The 14,350-nt window shown below is 40.6% G+C and overlaps 1 protein-coding gene across 1 annotated transcript in view; it reads right to left on the reverse strand.

The window, feature by feature from the left end:
* The window catches only part of LVRN (laeverin), a 123,545-nt gene that overhangs the window by 19,511 nt on the left and 89,684 nt on the right, over positions 1–14,350 (reverse strand). Inside the window, exons 13-14 of the mRNA XM_044275909.1 lie at positions 5,938–5,993; positions 4,435–4,582 (exon numbers count right to left, since the gene is read on the reverse strand). Coding sequence (XP_044131844.1) covers positions 4,435–4,582; positions 5,938–5,993 — 204 coding nt within the window. The remainder of the gene's footprint in view (positions 1–4,434; positions 4,583–5,937; positions 5,994–14,350) is intronic.

Raw genomic sequence — 14,350 nt, forward strand, 5'->3', positions numbered from 1 at the left:
CACATGCAGAGGAATTGCTCCCCCGTTTATAAACACGCCACAGTGTTTGGGATTTTTGAGCGTTCCCTCCCATTTCTTGATATGTTTAGAATGTGCCATTGCGTACTGCTGGTAGCATTCTGTTTCACCTGGTAGGCTGTGTCACATGGCTTATTATAGGTGGGCTTATAGCCTTATCTCTCCGACTGCCAGAGTGATCTCACTTAGTGTTGATCACGAATATTCGAATTGCAAATTTTTATCGTGAATATAGGTACTTCGAAAATTCGCGAATATTTAGAATATAGTGATATATATTTGTAATTTCGAATATTCGAGATTTTTTTATTGCAAATTTTCGTAATGCTAATTTTTATCGCAAATTTTCCAATTTCCGAGTAAAAACATGATTCCTCCCTGCTTCTTGCTTGTGGGCCAATGAGTCAAAAACGAATATATAGCACTATATTGAATATATTAGTTTTTTCGAATATTCCTAATATACTAAAACAAGAATATATAGCAATATAGCGAATATTCGAAAAAAAAAACTATATAGAGCAATTTAGCTAATATAGTGCTATAGTCTTCTTTGTCTAACCCTAAGTTCACACCTGAGCGTTTTACAGCGCGTTCAAACGCGCTGTAAAACGCTCAACACGTGAAAACCAATGCTTCCCTATGGCCCTGGTTCACACTTGAGAGTTTTACAGCGTGTTTGAACGCGCTGTAAAACGCCCGACGCATAAACAAGTTCTTGAGCTTTTTTGGGGGCGTTTGTTGCGCGTTTTGGCCATAGACTCATTGGACAACACTGCAGTCAATCACACAAATGCGCGTCAAACGCGCGTTTACTATTGCAAAAAACGCGCATAAAAACGCGTGACAAATACGCGCGTAAAACGCGCGTCTCAGAAACGCTCAGGTGTGAACCCAGGGTTATAGTTGTAATTTTTTTCTCATCTGAAGTTCAGATTAGAAAAAAATTACAACTATTAACAAAAAATTATAGCACTATATTAGCTAAATTGCTCTACATTCGTTTTTTTTCGAATATTCGCTGTATTGCTATATAGTCTTGTTTTAGAATATTACGAATATTCTAAAAAAACAAATATATTCAATATAGTGCTATGACTCATTGGCCCACAAGCAAGAAGCAGGGAGAAATCATGTTTTTGCTAGGCAATTGAAAAATTCACGATAAAAATTCGCATTCCGGAAATTTGCATTACAAAAATTAGCATATTACGTGATCATTACCTTGTTGATTTTTTGAGTGAAAAAAATCATAGACTATAACTAATATTTAAATTTGTGAATATTCGTCGAATATTCTACAAAATATTTGCAATTCGAATATAACCCCTGCAGCTCATCACTAATCTCACTATGGAGGTATGTGGGAGCTTGGCTGTAAGTTGTATCTAAGCACCTCTCAGACTGTGTTCACACTCCGTAGGTAGTCTAGTGGTAGGAACCTATGCCACACTGAGATACCATGACAGTGGTGCAAAAGGGCTCTGATGTGTTCCTGACGGGAATACATCGGCTAAAGTCTCAGTTCTTAACATCAGCCTGAGGGATTAGCCAGAGTTGTCAGTTGCATATCATTGTGGTGCACCTTTCGCAGTGATTTAAGTGAGTGGATTTCACAGTACAGAGGGAATACATACATATATTACCAATGGGATCCTACAGCTCAGAACTATATTTCACCAGGGTCCAAATCATAAGACATCACTGTATTTCAATCTCTTTTATTAAGACTTTTCCAGGTTGCATCGAAACAAGCCAATGGTGTCTCAATCAGTAACCACCACAGAGAACAGTTCTGAACAGATGGACAGAAGAGAAGCTAGGTCTCTGACCCATTTGATGTTTCCTGCAGAATCTGCAGACATCTGTAAAAGCTCCCACACAGTAGTTATTTCTAGCTTTATCATGCCACCTTCAAAAGGTTTTATTTGTACCTATCTGCCTCACCTGGGTTATTTGACAGCACCCTAGAGCCAGTAAAACTGTATACAACACACAGATACAATTAAAAGGGGGTCTCTAGCTGCTGAATCTCCAGTAATCAGGAGAAAACTATCTGTCCAAATATTCCGTACTTTTAAATGACATATTACTATAGCAAAATATTTATTCATTTACACTGGAGTATACAATATACTTTTCCTATGTCATAGTACCAAACATTTACACATATAATGTAGTTGAGCTTCTACTATGAAATTTGGGACCAGCAGGTAAGCCATGACCCTACAGACACAATGCAGTAGTAACACAGTCCTACTATTTGGCTACCTGAACTATGCCTAATTATAATTAATAAAATAATTACCAACTGTATCTTAAAGGGGTTGTTTCATAATCACTACTTATCTTCCATCTATAAGTACCTGATCTCTGGGGAATGTCCCAATTTGGATAGGGAAAATCTGGTGTGATGAAAATCATACATAAACTAGTACATGCCAACCTCTTTCTAACAAAGCTAGATCCAGCCCTGTAACCTCTCCCCATTCATTGCTCCAATTGTTCTGCTAGATTTAATTGAAGCTGGTGTGTCCTTTCTCAGGGGCTGTGTCCCATTTGCTGCAGCTGGTGGCAGTTGAAGGATGGAACTGAGCATGTGCTTCCATCTCAGACAGCAGGACAAAGAATTAAAAAAAAGAGCAAACAGCAGGTGGCGCTAAACAGATTTCACTGAATAACTCAGTAGCTATAATACATTTTTAATTAAATGCAATTACAAAAGTCTTCAGATCCAGGTGCGGGTTTGAAAACTGTAGAATATTTTTATGGGACAACCCCTTTAATTAAAGATTGCAACTCAGTTCAAACATTTATTGAAGATTCCAAAACAGCAGAGAATTCATATATAGTCCAGTAATGATATATATGAGTAGTGACTGTAGTCTGAGCTTGTTCCTTTTGCGCTGTCTGTGCCATCCATGCTCTGCATTGCCGCTACACCTTTCCCACATGGGCATCAGCCACTCTTACACCTCACACCATCTATTTGCTTGCTCCTACTCACTGTGAATCTGTGACCAAGGTCTATTGCTTGACCGAAACGTCAGTCCACATTCACTACTCCTATGTATCGTTTCTGACCTTCTTTTAAATATATGTGAATTCTCAGCTATTTTGGAATCTTCCATGAATATTTGAATTGAATTACAATCTTGAATTACAATCTTTACTTAAAGGGGCTGTCTCACTTCAGGAAATGACATTTATAATGTAGAGAAAGTTAATACAAGGCACTTACTAATGTATTGTGATTGTCCATATTGCTTCCTTTGCTGACTGGATTCATTTTACCATCACATTATACACTGCTCGTTTCCATGGTTATGACCACCCTGCGGTCTAGGTGGACTATGCACACTCTTATGGTCCAAGCCTGCAGAGATGCGGGTGCTTTTTCCTAAACTGTGCAAGCACAACCACTGCTGCTGGATTGCAGGTTAGTCATAGCCATGGAAACGAGCAACATATAATCTGATGGAAAAATGAATCTAGTAAGCAAAGGAAGCAATATGGACAATCACAATACATTAGTAAGTGCCTTGTATTAACTTTCTCTACATGATAAATGGGATTAGCTGAAGTGAGACAACCCCTTTTAGTATGGCATGCAATTACTTCTACGTTGATTGGGGAGACATCACTTCCACGTTGCACCTGACTCTAGACACCACAGAATGCCTATTCTATATTCAGTATACAGGCACATCACTGCTGCAGTCAGAACAACATAGCCCAGCGGGGAGGAACGGAGAGGAGTGTCAGCGCTGGAACAGAGGGGATTCAGGACTTTAAGTATACATTTTTCTACTAATCAAATCTGTTAAAAAATCTGACTTCTTGAGCAGCAAGAGGCAGGCCCCCTTGCTCAAAAGATTCCCACCCCCCCCATTTGATTGACAGGGCCAGACATCTCGCCTGGCCCTTTCAATCTGACACCCTAAAATGTAGCTGCGCATGCACAGTTGGCATCTGCGCCACGCAGGTAGCAGCAGAAGAACCTACATACTTTCCATGCTTCTCAATGGCTCAAGATTGACAGGGCCCAGCGAGAATCATACCCTCAATGCAGAGGCATAGCTATAGGGGAAGCGACTTCTTTGGGGCCCAAACTCAGAAGAGGCCCACCCAGAAGGAGGACTGAAAGATATTTTTGTCAGGGCCCCCTCAACAGTATTATAAAACGACATTATATACAGAGGCACTATAGGAAACGGATGGAGTGTCTGCCGGGCCTCGTCTGAGACTAAATACAGGAGTGGAGTTTGCACTGGAGGAAGAACTTGTGAAGAAGTTGCTAGGGGGGCCCGTTTAAAAATTGGCTGTGGGGCCCAGTTTTTTCTAGTTACGCCACTTCCTCAATGGTTTTAAATATTAGACAATATATGCGGAAATTGATATAATAATTATTAATACCTTTATTAGCGGAAAGGAATGATATGTAACCAGTGACTTTTTATAGCTAATGAAGTGTTTCAGAACTCTGTACCACACCAGGATTTCCATTTCGTTTTCCAGATATCTTGTTAAATTGAGAGATGTTTCATATTCCATGTAACCAGCACTAAAAATAAAAATAACACAAACCCAATTAGAGCACAGCCACAATGACTAATACAAATAGCCGGTCACCGGTATTAAAGGGGTTACCCCACAAAAAGTATTCCTATGGAATGAACAGGCCATTTCAAATGAGGTATTATTACAATATACATGCAATACAAATATTGGTTATTTTATCTATTTTTATGTACATTTTCCTCTCTGATATCGTCCCCCACTTTCTATCATGTGGCCAATATTCTGGTCCACCTTCTCTTGCATTCAGTGGTGGACTAACATTCTTCTCTGCTCCCATCTACCTGACAGCGCTGGCCTAGTGTTCTCCTAGTGAGCAGACCAGGCACGGATCGGAACCCCACGGAAGCACTATGGAGTGCTTTTGTGGTGTTTCTGTCCGTGCCTCCGCACAGCAAAAAAGTAGCGCATGCACTACTTTTTTGCGGTGCGGACCATTGGATGTGGATTGTGGACCCTATTCAAGTGATGCATGCGGCATGCGGCTGCCCCATGGTCCGTGCCGTTCGTATGCATGTAGCCTAAGACTGGAGGTGGTGGTCAGTGTATGGTCAGATGCGGCCACTGAAACGCGAGCCGCCGTGCAGGCAGCAGCGGTTTTCGCTTGCTTTTTATGAATGGCTGTTTATGTGCCAAAACCTATAAAATCGCTGGGTTCTGATAGTACGCCGCTTACTGTGTGCTAAATATGCCGTGACATCCTTATTCTGTGGGTCAATACAATTATGGCAACACTAAATTTGGATAGTTTTTATGTTGTTTTACTACTTTCAAGGGGTTCTGCAGTTTTTTCTTTCTGATTATCTATCCTCAGGCTAGGGCAGTGATAAAGACCGCTCACTAGGGCCGGTGATGTCACCAGGCTCACTGCTAGACGGAAGACTCTGCCTAGCTTACCCATGGAGAGCCCACTAGGTCACCGGAACTCAAGATAATACCTTTAACTGACCCTAAAAGCTAACATTTAAAAGGTGCCCGAATGCTTTGAAAAAATAAAAAAATAATAATCTGCAAAGAGTAGACGCATGAATTGTGCAATGAAGATAGTGGGTGTGTTAAGTGCTACTGGTAGGATTATGATTTATTGTAGTAATATATTCTTTAAAAACTGTAAAAGTGAAAATTCAACAATTTGCCTTTGCTCTAAATCCCAGCCCAGAACTTTATTCTCCTGAGATCATCAGCATTTCTTTTCACCTCAGGTAAAATACATGGATGTACATAAATCTTATATTTTATAATGTTGGCTGTTAGAGCTCATAAACCATCACTTTTAGTTTTTGGAATGCTTACTTTTCACATTTATTAAGGATGCTATCATTCAGCAGTTTTCATACTTACTTTGCCAATATAAATGCATCATCCATGATCTGCACTCTATTAACAACTGGCAGAAACTGCATACAAATAAAACAAGATGTTAGTGGAAGCAGACGAGCTCAGTTTCAACAAGGTAGTATGTTAATATTCATCATTTTTAGTCTTCATGATATTGCAAAAAATATCACAAAAATGCATAAAGGCTTTAAAGGCTAGGTCCACCTTTACAAACATTTATTTTTTATATAAGCAATGCATCAAAACATGAAACTCCTCTGCAGACTCTTGATTAAAAATATCCGACCATTTTGTGTCTAAAGCTCCTATGTAGACCTATGCATCTCCATGGTAACAGACCACAAACAAACCCATGTGGTCTGGCTCAGATGACCTATATATACCCTTCTGTTTGAGCTATGGTTCTTGCTAATCAACCAAATTATGCTAGGAGAAAGTAGAGGCAGAAGGGTATATGACTTAAAGGGATCTTCCAGGGAGAAAGTTTTCTTAAAAAAAAAAAAAAAAAAGAAACAGGTCACACTGTTAAAAATAACAACTGCTCTCCTATCCACTTCCTATCCCAACTTGACACAGCAGAAACGCCAAGAAAGCCCTGCTTAGCCATTCACTGGCCTTAGCGTTGACCGCCTCAGCAAGTGATTGGCTGAGTGAGCCTTTCTTGATATTTACAGCGTGTTGAGCCAGGACAGGAAGGGGAGAACATCATCAGAATGACGGTGACAGGGTATTGCTGAAGGTGAGTAATCTTTTTAAATTGTCCCATATGTGTGGTAACAGAACTAAGCCTAGTACATAGATGCAGTAATAGATCAAAGCCCACTGTACAGATACAATATCAAAACCAAGCTCAGTACAAAGCTACGGTAACTAGACCATGCACACAACATACATGCTGTAACAAAATCAAGCTCAGTGCATGGATATGTTATTATGGTTTAATGTAATGTTCTAATGTATTGTATTGTACCTGCATAGTTTTGTATGGATGTCAGGGTTAAGAGTCTTGACTCTGCCCGTGCAGGAATCTAGTAGATAGACTTAGGTCCAGCCCTTGTTCAGTGTAAGTCTAGCTGAGGAATAGAGAGGAGCTACATGTGCTCACTCCTCAGAAGACTAGACTTGATTCTCAGAGAATCATGTCTGAGATATTTGCATTAAAAAAAACACCTCTACTTTACAGTTCTCCAGAAAGAGAGAAAGAAAAACTAGAAGGTCCAGAATCTGGAAGGCTGAGCACTGGATTCAGTCAGTAAGGTATTCACTGCTTAAGGAAGCATTCACACAACCGTATCTGTTTTGCGGTACACAAAACACGGATACCGGCTGTGTGCATCCCATGCTTTCTGCGAGCCCTATTGTATAACTGCCTATTCTACATCCTAGACACAGCAACACAACCAAACTTCGTGCATAGATAAGATAACAGAACCAAGCCTACAGCATACATACAGTGACAGAACCAAGCTGAGTTCAAAGGTACTGTAAAAGAAGCAAGCTTACTGTGAAGATAATTTAATGGAAGTTCACTACGAAGCTCAGTAAATAGATAACAGAAGCAAGCTCAGTACACAGATATAGAAAGAGTCCAGCTCAGGTCACAGATAGCAGAAGTACAGTGCACTGACAGTAACAGAACCAAGCTCAGTAAATAGATAACAGAACCAAGCTCAGTATATAGATAACAGAACCAAGCTCAGTATATACTGTAGATATATTAACAGAACCAAGCTCGCGCCATAATTATGATCACAGAAGCAAGAAAACTGTATTGATGCAATAACAGAATGAAGCCTTGCACATATACAGGACAACAGAGCTAAGCTCAATATATAGATATGGTACCAGAATCAAGAAGGCTGCATACATACTATTACAGAACCAAAGTTAAAGGGGCTTTTCCAAATTAAGCCACATTAGGATATTGGGATCATACAATCAAATGATATGACATATCAGCCTGCAGTGTACATTATGACTATGCACACAATTGTGTGCATTAAGTTAAATGTTGTGTTCACATCTGTCTGCTGTCCCCTGTGGTTAGATGTTGCATGGGTCTGGTGTCTAAGGCCACAGTGCGATGGTGAGTTTATGCAAGACCATTGTTGCACTATGCAGTAGATCGCAGTTAGAGATGATCGAATCGAATCCCATGAAGTGGAATTCGATCCGAATTTCAGGATAAATTAGATTTGCCTAGAAGCTGAATTTCCCCGTGCTTCATGTCAGCGAATCGTTTTACCCTGAAATAGTATAAAAAAACAAAAAAATGTACCTCCTCCATTTGCTCGCGACTGGCCGCCAGCCTCCATCTTGCTTATAGATCTCGGCCAAAATCCCGTGCGGCACGAGATTACATCACTTGTGATGATGTCATACGGGATTTCGACCGAAAGTTTGTAAGTTTGAATTATTGTTAAATTTACACTAAGATGCCGTGACCATGTATGAATGCGGCATCTGAGGGGCACAATGACTGGGGCAGCGCTATCACAGCTCCCTGTCATTGCACCCATTACTTACAAAAAAAATTGCTTCTTGAAGAAGTAATTCGTCATGAAGCGAATTCTTTTGAAAAATTCGGCGAAGCCGCCAAATTGAATTTTCAATAAATTCGCTTATCTCTAATCGCAGTGCTCTGTCATGTGAATGACAATGCCACTTTATTTTACATATACTGTATAAATGAGAGCAGTGGCGTACATAGAGAAGTAAGGGCCCCATAGCAAGTATCAAACCTGGCCCCCCCACCCCTTTCAGTGACCCGTGGGCCATTTTTTCCACTGCCTCATTTGCTAAAAGTTGTTTCTTTAGAGCAGGGGCGGGAAACCTCCGGCCCGCGGGCCACATACAGCCCGCCGGATCATTTTATGTAGCTCCCAGCCTCCTGTCAGAGCATATAGTGAAAATGCTAATGACCGCTTCCTTTATGGATTTGGGAGGCACAAGAAGATGAGAACAGCGTTGCGCTGGCTGTACTCGCCTTCCCTGGTCTTATTCTGGCGCCGCTCTGTGTCCTGATACGTACAGTGTCAGGACGTAGTACACGTAGGCCCTTGGCAGCAAAAAGGTTCCCCACCCTTGATTTAGAGGGTAGAGTCCTGACCAAGTTTTCAGAAGAGTGGATCCCAACTGGGCCCCCTCTTGCCCACGGGCCCCATAGCAGTCGCATGGTCTGCCGCTATGGTAGTTACGCCCCTGAATGAGAGGATCGGGCTGCTACAGATTTTCCATTAAGGCTTAGGCATCAAGTGATCCCTTTAGTGACTGGTATTATTGGGCACTATAGTTAGCATTATAGATATTATGGCTGGTATTATACAGTCGGTATAGGTTGACTGTCGTTATGAGACACCATAGGAAATTACATATTTATACTATAGATTACTTACTAAATGGGAAAAAAACTTGGTGAAACTGACATGGAAAAGAACTTAAGAATTTTAGTTGACAGTAAGCTTAACTGTAGCAAGCAGTTTCAGGCAGCTGCTGCCAAGGAGTGTTAGATCATTGGGTGCATCAAAAGGGGTAAAGAATGTATCTGATGAGAACATATATCAAGAAAGCGATTCACACCAGACATTCTATGAATATTGCTGAACTGAAACAGTTCTGTAAAGAGGAAAGGTCAAGAATTACTCCTGACCGTTGTGCACGTCTGATCTGCAACTACAGGAAATGTTTGGTTGAAGTTATTGCTGCCAAAGGAAGTTCAACCGGTTATTAAATCCAAGGGTTCACATACTTTTTCCACCTGCACTGTGAATGTTTACATGGTGTGTTCAATAAAAACATGGTAACATTTAATTATTTGTGTGTTATTAGTCTAAGCAGACTGTGATTGTCTATTGTACTTGTGACTTAGATGAAGATCAGATCACATTTTATGACCAATTTGTGCAGAAATCCATATCATTCCAAAGGGTTCACATACTTTTTCTTGGAACTGTAGAAGAGGATTCTTTACGGTAAGAGCAGTGAGACTATGGAACTCTCTGCCTGAGGAGGTGGTGATGGTGAGTTCACTAAAACAGTTCAAGAGGGGCCTGGATGTATTTAGCTACTACTGTTAAATTTGCAATGAGGGTGCTGTAAATGCCTAAGCTGTTTATGGTCTGTACCCTGTATGGCCTTATTTAATTTTGCTATAGGGCCCTCCAGCAATATCTAGACTTCTGGTTGAACAAGACTATATATTGCATATTAACATTTTTAAGAGCAATATTAAATGTCATATGTAAATGAGCTCTTAAAGTATCCACTTATTATCAGAAACATTTAGGTCTAGCTGAGATAATTGATTTAATAATACTGTATATCCTTTTAGGCTTTGAATTATAATGAAGTCAAAGGCACAGCTGCATAGTTAATATCCAGTTATGCATTTTTTATTTGAAAAGGGTTTCTCTTTTAGTCTTTTTTGCAAAATATATTTTTTTTAGTTATCTATCTCTTTGACAACCACTGTACAGTGGAAGTTGTCCACTTAACCCCTTAAGGACTGGGTCATTTTTCACCTTAAGGACCAGGCTGATCTAGCATGTGTCACTTTATGTGGTGATAACTTTAAAACACTTTTACTTATCCAGGCCATTCTGAGAATGTTTTCTCGTCACATATTGTACTTCATTAAAGTGGGAAATTTGAATCAAAATATAAAATTTTTATTTATAAAAAAATACAAAAATACAAAATTTACCAAAAATTTGGAAAAATTTGCAACTTTCCAAATTTCTATTTCTCTGCTTTTAAAACAGATAGTGATACCTCATATAATAGTTATTACTTTACATTTCTCATATGTTTACTTCGTGTTTTGATCATTTTGTGTATGCCATTTAATTTTTGGGGGACGTTAGAAGGCTTATGAGTTTAGAAGCAAATCTTGTCATTTTTCAGAAAATTTCCAAAACCCACTTTTTAAGGACCAGTTTAGGTCTGAAGTCACTTTGTGAGTCTTACATAATAGAAACTACCCAAAAATGACCCTCAAGGTATTCAAAACTGATTTTACAAACTTTGGTTACCCTTTATGTGTTCCACAAGAGTTAATGGAATATGGAGATGAAATTTCAGAATTTATATTTTTGGGCAACTTTTCCATTTTAATAATTTTTTTCCAGTAACAAAGCAAGGGTTAACAGCCAAACTAAACTCAATATTTATTGCCCTGGTTCTGTAGTTTACAGAAACACCCCATATGTGGTCAAAAACTGCTGTACGGGCACATGGCAGGGCGCAGAAGGGTCTGCGCCCTAGAGTAGAAACAACAAAAAAAGTGACCCCATTTTGGAAACTATGGGATAAGGTGGCAGTTTTGTTGGTACTATTTTAGGGTACAGATGATTTTTGGTTGCTCTATATTACACTTTTTGTGAGGCAAGGTAACAAAAAAAAATAGCTGTTTGGCACAGCAGCGCGGGGACTCGATGCGCTCCTTCACTCACCGCAAAACACTTTTATGTTGCGGTCAGTGCGGTCCGCGGCATAGAAGGGGCTAATCTGCCAGCATCGGCTTGTACAGCGATGTCGGCAGATACAGCAGGGGCCTGGCTACCAGAGACTGCCGGGCCCCTGTAGTGATCGGCCGCACACCACTCCGGTGCCTGCCCGATTAGCCTGCCCTGCATGTACGGCGGAATGCATTTTGGCAATGCATCCCCCACATTACATGCACAGTGTTTCACGTTAAGAAGTTAAAAATGGGGTCTACCGGCAAGCGCAGTTGGTAGCGCAATCACTGGGTTTCAAACAGTAAAGGCCTGGGGCTAATGTATGTGATCGGTGATAATGCTGATCACAGACATTGCGCTAGGTCTCTCTGAAGAAACCCAGCACAGAACTGTAATCCATAAGGAGGCCTGCAGGTGGCAAGACTCTATAGCATAAGGCTTCTTTCACACGGGCATCACGTGTGAGGGCCAGATAGGATGCAGGTGCGTCGCGGGAAAATGCACGATTTTTCCTCGTGAGTGCAAAGCGTTTTAATAAGTTTTGCACGCGTGTGAGAAAAATCGGCATATTTGGTACCCAGACCCGAACCCGGACTCATTCACAGAAGTTCGGTTTTGGGTTAGGTGTTCTGTAATATTATTTTCCATTATAACATGGTTATAAGGGAAAATAATAGCTTTCTTAATACAGAATGCTTAGTAAAATGTCCATTGAGGGGTTAAAAATAATAAACAAATTTAACTCACCCCATCCACTTCGTTGCGTAGCTGATCTCCTCTTCTTTCTTCAGGACCTGGGTAAAGGACCTTTAATGACGTCACTGCACTCATCACATCGTCCATCACCATGGTGATGGACCATGTGATGGATCATGTGGTGGACCATGTGATGAGCACAGAGACGTTATCAAAGGTCCTTTACCCAGGTCCTGAAGAAAGAAGAGGAGATCCGCTACGCGAACCAAGTGGATGGGGTGAGTTATATTTATTTATTATTTTTTAAACCCCCCCATCCCTAATTTACTTAGCATTCTGTATTAAGAATGCTATTATTTTCCCTTATAACCATGTATAAAGGAAAATAATGAAGATCGGTTCCCACCCCGATCGTCTCCTTAGCAACCATGCGTGAAAATCGCACCGCATCAGCACTGCCCCATAGAAATGAATAGGCCCGGATTCAGTGCAGGTGCAATGCGTTCACCTTACGCATTGCACCAGTGCGGAAAACTCGCCTGTGTGAAAGATGCCAAACAGCAAATAGGGATTACAAGCTAAAAGCAATCTGAGAACTGCACATTCTCCCCTCCTAGAAATCCAAAAAAAAGGTTACAAAAATTTAAGTAAAAAAAATTACCCCACGTAAAAAGAAATTAACTTTAAAAAACATAAACATCATAGTCATTGCCGTGTCCCAAAAAGCCCAAACTATTAAAATGTATAAATGTATTTGTTCTGTACAATGACCTCAAAGAGATCTCAAAATGGCCAATTTGCCATTTTTTCATCGCTTAACTTTCCAATAAATGTTTAAAAAGTGATCAAAAAGTAACACACACTCAAAATAGTATCAATTAAAATTACAGATCGTCCCACAGAAAATGATCACTGACTCTGTAAACATAAGTATCTATAAAAAAGTTATAGGGGTCAGAATATGGTGATAAAAAGAAAAAATATTTTTTTAAAGTTTATTAAAACACAAGAAAAAATGAATAAATGTGGTATCGCAGTGATCATAATGATCCAGAGAATGAAGGTAATAGGTCAGTTTTACCTCATAGGGAATGCCATAAAAACAAAGCCCATAAAACTGGCGAAATTGCGTTTCACCCAATTTGGATTTTTTATCCAGGTTCCCACTACATCAAATGCAATATTAAATGGTGCTATTAAAATTTACAACAAGCCCTCAGACGGCTAAGTGAAAGGAAAAGTAAATAAGTAATGACTCTGAAAAGGCAGGGAGTGAAAGCATAAAAATGAAAAATCATCTGGGGCTCAAGGGGTTAATTATGTAACTTGTCATTAATTTCAGGGTGCTGTAAACAGTGATGGTTAGTGTGCAGTGTTCGCCAGCGAACACATGCGGGCTGCCATCTTTAGTAATGTAGACTCACCTGTCCGGCTATGCACAGGTGAGCTCTTACCTGTGCCTGTGCCGGGAGCCGGTCTGAAATCAAATGCGGTCACCGGGAGCAGACAGTTCCGAGAACAGCCCGATGAAGGCCCCCGGCTGCTGTTCTCGGAACTGCCTGCTCCCAGTGACTGCATTTGATTTCAGACCGGCTTCCGACACAGGCACAGGTAAGGGCTTACCTGTGCATCGCCGGACGGGTGAGTCTACCTTACTAAAGATGGCAGCCCGCATGTGTTTGCTGGCAAACACTGTGATCTGACCATCACTGGCTGTAAATATGAAAAGGCAATGCAAAAATAAGTCTAATGACATGAATAGAGGGAGAGAGCACCCTGCCAGGTGCATAATTTTAACCGTAATGAAGGCAGACCAAGGGGTTGTTACCCCAGGGAGCTTTTCAGGCAGACCCCCCAGTTATGTTACTGAGACACATGACAGATCGGGAACACATCTCTGCTGCAGCATCCATGTGACCAGTGTCAAAACAGATTTGAAGACCTGAGAGATGACGTGGCACTGGGGGAGCAGAGCCAGAATCCAGCAGTGGGCATCAAGTGAGTATGATTCCCTCCGCAGTTCTGGCCACCTTGGGAGGTCTGCCCGAAAGCCACCACCCCACTCCCCAGCATGAACAACCTCTTTAACAATCCAAAATGTCAACAGAATTTTAGATTTTTGCATTTAGGTCCTCTATATACTGTACATTTTTTCTGCTTTATTGGGCATTCAAGTCTATATTTGTCTAGTATGTTTCCAATATTACGTGAACTTTAAGTACAGAACACACCTCATAGTATTTGCCTCATTTCCTAAAAAAACT

Source organism: Bufo gargarizans, chromosome 1 (genome assembly GCF_014858855.1).
Source record: "Bufo gargarizans isolate SCDJY-AF-19 chromosome 1, ASM1485885v1, whole genome shotgun sequence".
Classification (NCBI taxonomy): Eukaryota; Metazoa; Chordata; class Amphibia; order Anura; family Bufonidae; genus Bufo; species Bufo gargarizans.